We start from the raw sequence: 12,141 nt of genomic DNA, 5'->3' as shown, positions 1-12,141 counted from the left end.
CTAGTTTTTCCCTGAATATTTATTCATTCTGGAGTTAAATGCTGTCAAAACACTCGAGTGTGTTACAAAGATAACACGACTGTGGGCCCGCTGGACCGCACAGCTTCCAGCTGAAAGCAAACACAGCTCTGTGCGGTTTTTCTGGGCACAGACGAGCAGTGTTCGACCTGCCGGGGCGTTTCCCCCGCCGCCACGCCGCCACCTGAGCCGCTCATCTTACAACACAAACAACCAGGTCAAACCACGTCACGAAGCAGAGGAGGAAACTCTGGTCAGGAGGGCAGACGCATAAACATGGCTTCAGGATTTGTTTACCGTTCAACCTGTTTTACGTTCTTAAATACACCACGCAGCAACTTCTGGTTTCTGATTGGTCAACAGTGCTCCAGGTGTGCTCAACTGCAAGTAACCATAGCAACAGCTCTGATGTTTCAGGCTCCTGTAGTAGTGAGCAGACAGACAAACCCACTTAAAAACATGGAGGAGGATTCAAAAGAAAAAGTATGCCAAAAGTATGTGGACACCTCTTTCCACATCTTTTGGTCTGTTTTTTTAGTGGTTGAGGCCCCTCATACTGTATCAACGCAGAATTATACTTTAGACAAATACTGTACGAAGAGAATGTTCATGTGTCCACATACTTTTGGCCACTGTATGACACCACAAACAATGAAACCCATGTGTATGTGTGGGGTTTCAGGTCTTGAACTCACATCCCTTGAGGTATTGGGGGTCTCTGCAGGTCACCACTTAGCTTTTTAATGTGCCTGCTCTTTACTCTGTCTCACACACACACACACACACACACACACACACCACAACAAAGACACCACAGGGGCCCGCTGGGGGTTATTTAACAGGGCTTCCCCTAATAGAGACACAGCTGCTCAGATTCTTGCTGTGAAATTCGGGGAAACATCAAATGAGGCAACACTGTGGAGTATGTGGAATGTGTGTACAAAAAAAAACGTAAACCAGAAGAAGAAAAACTGAGTAAAATAAAGAAAAGCAGAGCAATATTCTACATGCTGCTAAACCAGAGGCTGCAGCGTTCATTATAGCCACAATAAGGTCAGAAGAAACAACACTGATGATGAAGCCTGTGTTCTGACCAGAGCCAATCAATCATATTGGCTGCACCAAGGCTGTAGGGGCCCCCCCCCCCCCCCACATATAATTCTGCCTAGGGCCCCATAAAGGCTTGGGCCGGCCCTGGTTCCGAGTGACATCGTCATAATAAAGCAGCCTCCTCATTTGCTTCCATCCGACCTCTGTCTTGGCACCAGCGCATAGTGCTCCAGCAAAACGAACCAGAACTTTAGTTTGCCACAATGCAACCAGACATCATCCAGCAGAGTCACGCTGTTTTTCTATTAATCTTCATCATCATGTGGCTCCAGGTGGGGAGCCACAGTGTCCTCACATGTCCACAAAACGTTTCTAAGGTCGTGTTCATTCAGAACAGCAGCTGCATCTGGAAAGCTGGAGGAGAACATGTCATCTCTCTGTTCCTGTTACGTAAGCAGCTTCAGTCTGCCAACGCACCGCTGCTGACGGACAGAAGCCAAGCTGCAAAGCTTTGTTTCAAACAGGAATGTCTCCACAGTGAGTGAATAGATACTGCAGGCTCTGGTGTTAGGCTCATATTATAGAAGCTCTACTCCTCTACGAGGAAGATTATTACAGGGTACCAGAGAAACACTAGACACCATAAACTGCCACAACTCTCTGGATGAACGTACTCCTGAGCCACGACTTCATCAACGAACTGTCAAACAAACAGCAGAGTGAAAACACAGACTCACCTAAAAGTTGGGAAAAAAAAAGAAGAAGAAGAAAAAAAACAAAAAGCCTTGTTTGTTCTCAGAAACGATGGAGCTGTATTTTCCTGTGCGGCGCTCACTTGTTGAGTTAAATCTGTGTTTGAGTCTCATGTTTCTGTCGTGACAGCAGGAGGGCGGGGTGCGTCAGCTGGACCAGGACCAGCAGGAGGATGTGTTTCACCAAACCACACCTCAGTGACACAGTGAGGCAGCGCTGGAGTCACAAAGTACATTCACTCCAGTACAGCAGTATTTCATTTTTGTGTTACTTTATACTTTATAATCTACTAACTCTCTGTGGGAACTTTCTTTTTTTTTTTTTTTAACTGCACTAGGGTTTATTCACACTTTAGGAAGATTTTACATTTTACATATAATCAGTTGACAATATGATGCACAGCTGGGAACACAAAACCTGCTTATTGAGAAGCTCTTTTTACACATTTTGAAATATTAAGTCTTTAAAATCTTATTTTCTTTAGTAAACAAAGTGACAAAATTTTCCAGTGCTTATTCAGAACTTTTTTTCAAAGCAAATCAACATCGTTTTTCTTTGTTTCCAGCTACGACACTAATTTGTACGACGTTTTGTACAGAAGTTGAACCCAAAACGAAAATGTTCTTACTTTGCTGTTCACTTGTTTCAACAAAGAGTTTTAGGACTCAGTTATGTAGAAAATATCAATAACAAAACACCATTGGAATCACAAGTACGTTTGATATTTTAAATATGGTTTTAGTAATTTCACAGTAGCTTTGAAATACTTTTATCATGATGGTACAAGGAAGTGTGTAGGCTACTTCCTCCACTACTGAATCAGACAGGCGGCAGGGAGTCAGACCATTACTCTCTGTGGATGGAGTGTTCTACTTGACCAAATACATAACATTACTAAATAATTACAATTATTATTACTAATACCGTCGTTGAAGTTTCTTCTCCTGAAATGATATTCTTAAAGCCTTTACCATCAGACTCACGGCCCACTGCTGCCCCCTGTGGCTGGGTATGACTATAAACAGGAAGGATACTCAATTAAAAACCATCATGGACTCTCGTTAAGAACGTCTCAGACCTTTAGAAATAAAAAGAAAACCTTTCAAATGTGCCAGAGCTGCCATAACAAATAAAAGTGTTATCATCCCCCCGCGGTGCTGGAAAACACATAAAATACAATGAGTAAGTCCTGACCCCACAGAAATCAATGGCAGCATTTTCACTGATAGCAGAAATAATAATAATACTAGATAATTGTGATGAGCATATCTTAATATTTTCTGAAGTTTCACAAACCGACCGAACACTCAATTCATTCAGAAAATAATCAGGAGAATTATCCATCACGTAAACAATCACCAGATGCACCTTAAATTAAATAGTTGTAAAAGTAAAACGCCGCTTTATATTTATGCGTCAGTAATAACAACCTGATGAAAATATATAATAATCTAACAGACACGGCAGCCATTTTAAAATCCATTTTCCTGATTATCCTACGATACTTTTTCAACGCAGCGCTGTAACATGTAACAGTGTTTTTACAGTGTGCTATTAGTGCTTTTACCGAAGTACAGGATCTGTACACCTCCTCCACCTCTGCTCAGGACACACCCGCTGTCCCCAACAAGCGGGTCTGCAGCTGGACCCGTCTCACCCCAGAGCTGACGGGTGTTCTGTGTCTTGCTCAGGGGCCCTCCTGCGGTTGATGTTGTGAAGCGGGACCCCTCTCAGATGGTCTCTGTGCACACACTGCTCTAAAACTTAGCTTCAGGGATTCGAACCAGCAACCTTCAGGATGCCGACAGGACAAGAAATAACTTCCGAGTTAATGTTTTATTACTGACAGCATCTTTGAGGTGTGTGTCAAACCAAGAAAACATTTTATATGCAAAAAGACAAAGAAAAGCAAAGAGAACAGTAAAATATTTTACACCGACTGTACAGTATAATACAAAGTCTGCAGAAACACTGCAGAGGCACATCTGTGTGTTATTGTAACTTTCATACAAAAACGTCCCGATCAAACTGTCGTGATCCTCAACATCTAACATCTGTACGGGCCCACCGGACTCTTCTCAGTTTGACCGACGCCCACCAGAGTTAAATTAAAAACTGGGTTTACTTGTGCAAATGAAAATGACCATAAATAGTGTTTTTACATTCCAATGCCAAAACTCCTTTGACTGGTTTGATAACTGGTTTGATGACTGGAACTGATGATTCTGGTGTTTTTGTGTTGCAGCTGATTAGTTTGATTGAAAATCTCTCTTCACATCATTCGGAAACACAGACGAGCTCACGCCCAGCAGAAATCTCCATAATGCTCCAGTGAAGCGTGCAGGAACTGTTGTGTGTTTGATCAGACGCCCTGTGCGACCTGTCGGTGGCTGCAGATGACCTTATCGGGCTTCTTGACATTTTTTCCACATGTGTCTGAGGACAGCTGGCGCCTCCCTGTGGTCGGCTGGTGGCTACGCGCTCTGCACGGCGTTCTGCACGGCGCTCTGCACGGCGTTCTGCGGACCACAAGGCTCTGCAACAAAAACAATGCGATGAAATAAAACAATGCAACAGTCCTCATTATGGATTTAGGTGACACCATATATGGTAAATAAAGATCATCTTTAAAAACAAGCGACTGTATAACCATCAGCAATTCATTAATCCATGACGGACATCATGGACCAAACCAACAAAATGATTTTTACCTGTGTGCAGCGTGTTCGTCCTGATCCGGCTCTCCTCCAGCGTTAGAAAGAAGCCACTTCTCGTCTCTCCGGGGTCAGAGGTCGCGGTGTCTCCTGACCCCACCTCACAGGTCATCACCATGATGGGACCCTTCCCTGCTTTCAGGTTGACCTGGATGCTTTCCTGTGTCGGCACACCCAGACAAACACTTTGACGTTACACGATGGACGGAATCAATCTACAGGAAGTGAGATCTTTTAATATTAATAAAGTCTTCATTCTGCTTAAAGCAGCAACTAATGATTTATTCATTAAAATGCTGATTCATTCATTGATCTGTTGATAAAAGTGTCAGGAAATAGTGAAAAGCGCATTTTTTCCCCAGAGTCCTAGTTGATGTCACCAAATGTCTTACTTTGTAGAGGAGATACAAAGATAACCATAATGATATAAAACAAAGAACACATCCTCACACTGCAGAGAATTTTGGGTCAAAAAAATGTATCAATTATCAAAAGAGTAGTTGTTTAATTTTCTGTCAATCAAATTGCTGAAGCTTGAATTCTAATCACATTTAAAATGATAAACTTTAAATAACTCTGGCTTGGATACACAAGTGTGTTTCACTTGTTTGCAGCATTATTGCGTTTGATTTTTCATTTGGAAACCGAACTTATTATTTGATCATTTCTGTCTGATATGGATTTGTTGTTGCAGAGGATTAAAGCTCAGATTTCAGAATAAAGCTGGATTTCTGAGGTCAGCCTGCCTGCGTGGGTCCTCTCTGTCTGCTCGTCTGTTTACCTCTCTCGGTGCAGGGATCTCCAGTTTGGTTTCCTCCGGAGCTTTGACGACGATCACCGTCTGCTCCCGGAGGTCTTTGAGCCGACTGATGTCCTCGTGGGTCACGTAGGCCGACGTAGACGAAAAGGTTAAAGAAAAACCTGCTGGGTTTTTATGTAAGCGTTCACAACGACGGGTTTTAATCCCATTCAGGCCTCCTGGCTTCACCTGACAGCTCAACAGGTAAATGGTAAACGGACTGCACTTGTGTAGCGTTTCACTGCCTTAACAGATTTACCTCATTCACTCACACTCTCACACGCTGAATTGCTCACGGACACTTTGACAGGTTGACAACCTGTTCCTGCTGCCTTGTTTTACTTTAATCTAATTCTAGATATATTATGCAACAGGTATGTTACAACAGTCTAGTAATGTTCAGCAACAAGATAAAAACACAGGAGAAATCCAGCACAGACAAAAACCATATTTGTTCCATTTCATTTTTGTCTTATTTTGGTGGCTCAGAGTTTTCTCATTCGTTTTAGTGCAAATCAAATACACTTAGATTTCGCTTATTCTAGTGCTTTAATCTGTGATGTGATCTCATCAGGCCTGGGAACACCTGCGTCCTCCAGGAGGAGCAGGAGGACGTGGCTGGGCAGAGAAACAGCTGATACTCTGATAAGCTGTAGAAAAATGAAGCGCTGGAGGATAGAAACTACATTCTACTAATAGTAGCGCTGCTGCTGACCTCAGTCTGGCAGTAAAGGATATGCAGAGTTTTCCATGTCGTCGGTCATGTCGAAGAGCTGCTGGGCGCAGCTTTTGATGAGGCCGTCCAACGTGTCCTCCACCAGCTTCAGGTTGTTCAGCTCTCTCTGGAACCTCTTGTGGCTCTTCCACAGAAAGTGGGAGATTGGATTCTTCCCTCTGCAATCAGAAAATCAGACGGCCAGAGGCAGAGGGTCAGAGAGTGGCTTTACTACTGTCCAAGTTGCAGCGCCAAAATATACCAATTAACTCACCTCAGTAAATTTGTAGACTCAGAAAGTTAAGTTTATCTTAGTTATATATCTTATGAGTTAATGTGATTTGATGTATATTTTAACTGTATATTGATTCAGAATAAACCAATATGATTAAGTGTAACAAGTATGACTTCTACGACAGGTCTAGATCGTCCTGGGATTTGTTTTCCACAATGAAAACTAAATTCTGAGAAGGAAAAAACTAGTGAAAATAACTCTTAGCTGTCACAAAGATTTTATTTGATTAACATACAAAAACCCCTCAATACAGGAAAACAAGGGCTAATACAGAACATATAAACTGCATGAACATGTAGAGCAAATAACACAACAGCCTGAGACACCCTATTTTCGACACTCACATCCACTTGATCCTGTTGGCCGACTCCTTCTGGATGAGGTTGATGCCGTCCAGGACGTTGGTGATGTCATAGACTCTGCGTTTGCCGGTCTTCAGGCTCACGGCGACCTGCCTGAGGTCCAGAGAGTCGTCCGGAGCCGCCAGCAGCAGCTCGAGGAAACCCCGAGTCAGCAGCCCCAGAGACACGTCTGAGCACAATGAGAACAGCAGTCAAATTTATGATCAAAAACTAGGGCTGCGAAACAAAAAAAAAACTTGATCTAGAGATTGTCAAACTGTCCCCATTAAAAGTTGCTGAATTAGTTATGAGCAGCTCCCGTTTGCAGTACACTCATGTATGTACAGACAACTATCACTGGATCACTGCGGTACTGAAGAAAGCTTCAAAACATGATGATTCTCAATGAAGTTCTGCACTTATAAGGAGAGTCTATTTTCTATGATTTCTAAGGAGATTTCTGGAAGTTTCTTCAGATATAATCCACAGTGATAGATAATGATGTCCTCAGAAAGTAGGTCACACTGAGTCGAAAGTATGTGTTTTATATATGTGCCTCCCCTTCACAGCACTCACCCTGTCTGGAAAACTTCTTGGACTGGGTCGACCGTTTCTTTGCTGACAGGGAAGCGCTGGAAAGAAAAAAAAAGACAAGACAAAAACACCTTTCACTTCAGATGTCCCACCGCAACAACTGGAAACGTGGTGAGTGAAATACAAGAAAATAAACGAATTTAATATTAGCAAACAAAATGAGACGCGAGTGGAGGGGCCTTGTTGCAGCGTTAATATAAAATATGAAAACCAGGAGCAGTGATATTTGTTACCTGGGCTTCTCAGCTTCTGGAGGATTCTTCAAACCTCCAGCTGGACCCTGGAGATCAGAAAGAGAGAGAAACAGCAAATAACAGATACAGTGGTTTTGAGTTATTTTAGTGTTTTCCAGCAAATCTGAACATTGATGAATTTTTATAATATATGCACAGTACAGAACAGTTTTACACTAAGTCTTTTCCCTTTCTGTTGTCAGACAACCGATATCACGGCTCATGAACACTGCATGTAACAGTCATTACTACACGGCCGCCGTGATAAAGTCATTATTTTATTATCACAACGCTGTCTGACAAAACCAGCATAAATCCAGGTCAATGACATCCGCCGCACTGTGTAGTCAGATATTCTGACATGGAAATTTAGTGATCACAGAAAAAGTTAAAAGCAACAGACAGTTCTTATTGAAGTTCCTCTCCTGACATGTTTTAAGTGATTTATACACTCTACAGTTGTGTTAACTTCAATTACCTTGTTATAAATTTTTTTTAATCACATTTAGAAATCCAGAATCTGTGAATATTCAAATATTTTAACAGAAACAAGAGGTTCCCTATTTCACTAAAAGTTTATTCTCTGTGGCTGTGATTACCAGTTGTTTTGGTCACTGAAAGAATCTGTTGTCTTTTACTCTATAAAATGTGAGACAACAGTGAAACATATCCTTCCTGCGTTCCCTGAGTCCAAGGTGCTGTCTACACATTAGGGCTGGGTGATGCGGCCTGTAAGTAATGTCACAATAGTTTTAGGCTATATCGCGAGACGCACTCTCAGGCTTCCCTGCCGCTTTGCGCGATCTAAAGATTCGGCATCTCGCCTATTTGTCACCCGTGTCGAGCGGCTCCCAGCGAAAAACAGACAGGGAAACATTTGTTGAGAGTCACGCTGATATGATTCCAGCAACATTATATATATAACTGACACCTTTCACTAGCCTATAGTTTCAGTGTTTGGACTTTATATGAATATGATACAGACATGAAAAAATATACAACTCACACAACTTATTTCTAATCATTTTAGCAACTGCATGGAGAGAAAGAGGAAACCATTTGTACTAGATGGCCATAGCAGAAACCGAGTGTTGGTTATAATGATGTTGATAATTTAACAGGTGATGGGCAGTAGTTTGCAGGGGTTGTCTCTCTCTTTTGCTTTTGCTCTGAATGATAAGTGATAATCAACTAACTGTTGCAGCTCTACATGTTTTAAACTCAGATTTCACAGTTTTCAGTGTAGCCACACCATGCTTTAATGTATTTGTAAAGGTAAATATGATAACATGTAGAGGCCCTTGGTTAAAGCAGATATTCAATATTTACCTCTTTTATGTCACATTTAAAAATAGATATGCAGCAGAAACCATGCATCACATAGGAAAACATAATGGTAGAAAACCAGTCTCCAAACCTGCTGTGGTGGCTCTGGTGCAGCAGGGGCATCATCTCCGCCTTCACCTGCACCAGTATCATCATGATCATCATCGTCATCATCATCATCATCATCACAGGCTCTGGTGATCCACAGGTCCTCCTCCTCCTCCTCCTCCTCCTCAGAGGTCTCTTCTCCCCAGGGGCTGATCAGGCTCAGCGGCCCATCCAGGCAAGGGGGCATGATGGGAATGGCGTCACTGTTTACCCCGTTATTGGAGATATCCTCTGGCAGGAAGTGGTCCTCGCAGATTAAATGCTGGTCTGTCAAGTCCTGCTTGTCGGTCTCCCTCAGCGCTGCCAGCCATACCTGAGCAAAGTCAGCAGCAATACTGTAGGTCAGCTGGACTGAATTACACTCCATAAATCCATTCTCCAAATCCAGCCTCCAGTCTTTAACTCTTCCCTGAAGTCCAAACATCACAGCCATGTTTTTCTGCAGTCTGTGGCCAGAACTCCTGAACCAAGACTACAACACTTCATATGTTCTTGGCACTTTGACCTCTTCAGACCATTTCCCTACATAACAATGTGTTGTATTTATTCTTGTCAAAACATTCGCACTTAAGATGCCATGTTTTACTTTTCTTTATGTAGCATCACACTGACAGACTTGAACAGTTATCAACTTCGCCCATATGACTCAGGCAAACTGCACTGCCAGGTATGTTTACAGTACGGGCTGCACAATTAATTGAAATACAATCGAAACTGCAGTGCTATATCCAAATCAAAAGAGCTGAAAAAATAATAAAAAAAATTGCAGGTGCTGCAGTTTTTTTGATAAAGGTAAAAATGTGTCACAACATTGTTATGCATTGCTAGCACCATATGCGTTGTGGTGCTACAGAGACGTCCCAGCCTACAAATCATATTCTATGTATTCTATCTATAAATGTTTGGTACAAGAAGACCCAACAAAATTCACCGTCATTTTAAAATGTTTTTCCAGTGAAAATTAAATCCAAAAAGAACTATTCCAACTTTTTTTTGCATATCGTGCAGCCCTAGTTTACAGTAATGAAAGATATCTGATGTGTAGTACAACTTAATTCACGCAGCTTGTTCATGGAAATCCAAATTTACCCACATTACCTGAACAGAGATCAAATCTAAGATAGCCTGTACTGACAATGCACAGGCACTTTACTGCTGTGGACAATCTAAACATTTCTATGATACAAACAAACACATACATAGCTTCTCTGTTTATGTTCCTGCTGTAAATACATTTCCACTCCTAATTTTATCAATTATATTATTTTTTCATAATTTTAATTCAATGGAGAAACTGGTGGATATTGATCTCTATCCTGCCATAGTAAGGAAGCTGTGTTGAACTTGCTTCAGTGGATGTGTTGGGTGCGCATATCGTATAATCACACCATTCATAGTAATCGAAATGACCTTGCTTTGGTGTGACGTAACATAACCCTGGGGTCACTGTTCAAAAACATAAGACCTCAGTGTAGTGCTGCCTGGGGTTTCTGGTAACCGCTGCCTTGCTGGTCGTACCTCACTCCGCCCTGACAGACGGATCTCTTCAGTAGACTGGGTCGAACATTCTGTTCACCCAACCTTATGAGAGGAAAAGTTAAACACAGAGGGAGCGGCCTCGGACTTCAGCTTGTTAGAGCGGCGAGCCACCAGTGCTCCTGACTCAAAACACTCTAACAGGAAGTCAGTGCTGTCCCTAGCTAGCTAATGATAAGTAATGAAGCACTTTCAAGCTAACAAACCCCCCCCATGACGTCACGTTGCTCGCGATGACAAGATTGAGCTGCGCTTGTTTTGAAGCGGGGTTCTGCCTCCCCTCACACTCCGGGAGTCTTACTAGAAAAGCTGAGGGAAGCAGCTGTAGAGGAGGTGGGAGAGTTCACCAGACTCACATTTGCACAACCACTTATAGGCTTCTTCCTGGGAGCTTTTCTCTTGAAAGATTTAAAATACAGTTTGAAATCACATACACCAAAGAAGAAATGTTAATTGCTCAAGGAGTTTGTTTTCAAACAAGGCGAAGAAGACGCCGCGGTGAAAAAACAGACTCGGACAACCCAGGCAAAAGCGACATTTATGCTTGAAATTGTATTTGTTTTTCGCGGTAAATAACTTCAAAGATGCGAACCATAGTTTGGTGAATATACGTGTGATTAACCACCCAACCTCCGTTAAAGCGTAGCGCACACCCCCTTCCAATAGCTTTTCTAACGGGAACCACACAACACCGTCTCCCGCGTGAGGTCTGGCTGTAAACACGCCGATAACCAGTCAAGTCCTTCAGGACAGTTTGTAAACGACACACTCAGGTTGCAGCACGTCTGCTGCGGTTAGTTTTTACAGTCCGTACCTTGACTCGGGTCGGGTCTTTGGGGAAGTTGAAGAACCTCTTCGGTGGTCGGTTGAAGATCCCCCGGTTAACGTTCACCATGCGGTTCGGACAACCCGAAACGACACACTTCACCATGCTAATCGTTTCTCCTCCAACTCAGACCAGAGCGAACCCGGGCTACGTTTATCACCAGGAAGTCAGAACCACAGCAAGTCCACCATCGCTAGTGGAGGCTTGGTTTAAGTCGCGTTGCACCGGACTTTTTCAGACCGGAAACAGAGGAGGCGGTGACCTGGATGTACAACAACCGGAATCAGTCCTGGTGTAATGAGTCCATCTAGAGGCTGAAACAATGCAGTGAAACACAGGTTGTAGTGGAGATCAGACTCCATCAGGTAGACCTAAAGACCAGGGAACATCCCAGCAGTCTGTCATGCAGAGAGTGCCTGTTTGGAAATAAATTTCTTACATGTCTCTGGAGTCTTATTTCATATTTTTTGTCTGTTCTGATAAATACTTTTGTGGTTTTGTTCAGATTCAGATACTTCAGGCAATCTGCTGGACACCCAAGTTCAGCCGCCTACATCACCTTCATATCTAATTAAAGGGCTATTTCAGAAATAGAGATATCCCATTTGTTGATCATTTTACTTCCTTTCTTAACTGACTTTTTGAACAAGATGTACTCCACCCAAAGCGCTCGGCATGTGTTTTAACCATCAACATTTAACTTGCCTCTGTACTCCTGCAAGGCCTTTACAGTATGACGCAGTGAAACAACAAAAATTACAGAAAGAAACCGTGGTATGAAAAGGAGTGAAGGAAAGCAGAGACACAGAAGAAGAAATCAAAGCTCTCAGTTC

At 42.6% G+C, this 12,141-nt stretch overlaps 1 protein-coding gene across 1 annotated transcript; it reads right to left on the bottom strand.

Annotated features, from left to right (window-relative positions):
• Positions 1–3,638: 3,638 nt before the first annotated feature.
• On the bottom strand, positions 3,639–11,581 carry LOC130187500 (transcription factor E2F6-like). Its single transcript, XM_056405172.1, has 9 exons — positions 11,297–11,581; positions 8,930–9,259; positions 7,513–7,559; positions 7,262–7,317; positions 6,689–6,875; positions 6,073–6,228; positions 5,317–5,431; positions 4,533–4,695; positions 3,639–4,357 (listed from the first exon to the last, which is right to left on the bottom strand). Exons 1-9 carry the CDS (start codon positions 11,411–11,413, stop codon positions 4,296–4,298), a joined length of 1,233 nt encoding a protein of 410 aa, XP_056261147.1. The 5' UTR covers positions 11,414–11,581; the 3' UTR covers positions 3,639–4,295.
• Between the last annotated feature and the right edge of the window lie 560 nt (positions 11,582–12,141).

Source organism: Seriola aureovittata, chromosome 19, assembly GCF_021018895.1.
Source record: "Seriola aureovittata isolate HTS-2021-v1 ecotype China chromosome 19, ASM2101889v1, whole genome shotgun sequence".
In the NCBI taxonomy this organism is placed as follows: Eukaryota; Metazoa; Chordata; class Actinopteri; order Carangiformes; family Carangidae; genus Seriola; species Seriola aureovittata.
This window is presented reverse-complemented; position numbering and strand designations above follow the sequence as displayed.

Coding starts and splice junctions, on each gene's coding strand:
- LOC130187500 (XM_056405172.1), bottom strand. CDS start 11,413: ATGGTGAAGTGTGTCGTTTCGGGTTGTCCGAACCGCATGGTGAACGTT. Junction 7,318..7,512: donor CCAGAAGCTGAGAAGCCCAG/GTAACAAATATC, acceptor TTTTCTTTCCAG/CGCTTCCCTGTCAGCAAAGA. Junction 4,696..5,316: donor AGATCCCTGCACCGAGAGAG/GTAAACAGACGA, acceptor GTGCCGACACAG/GAAAGCATCCAGGTCAACCT.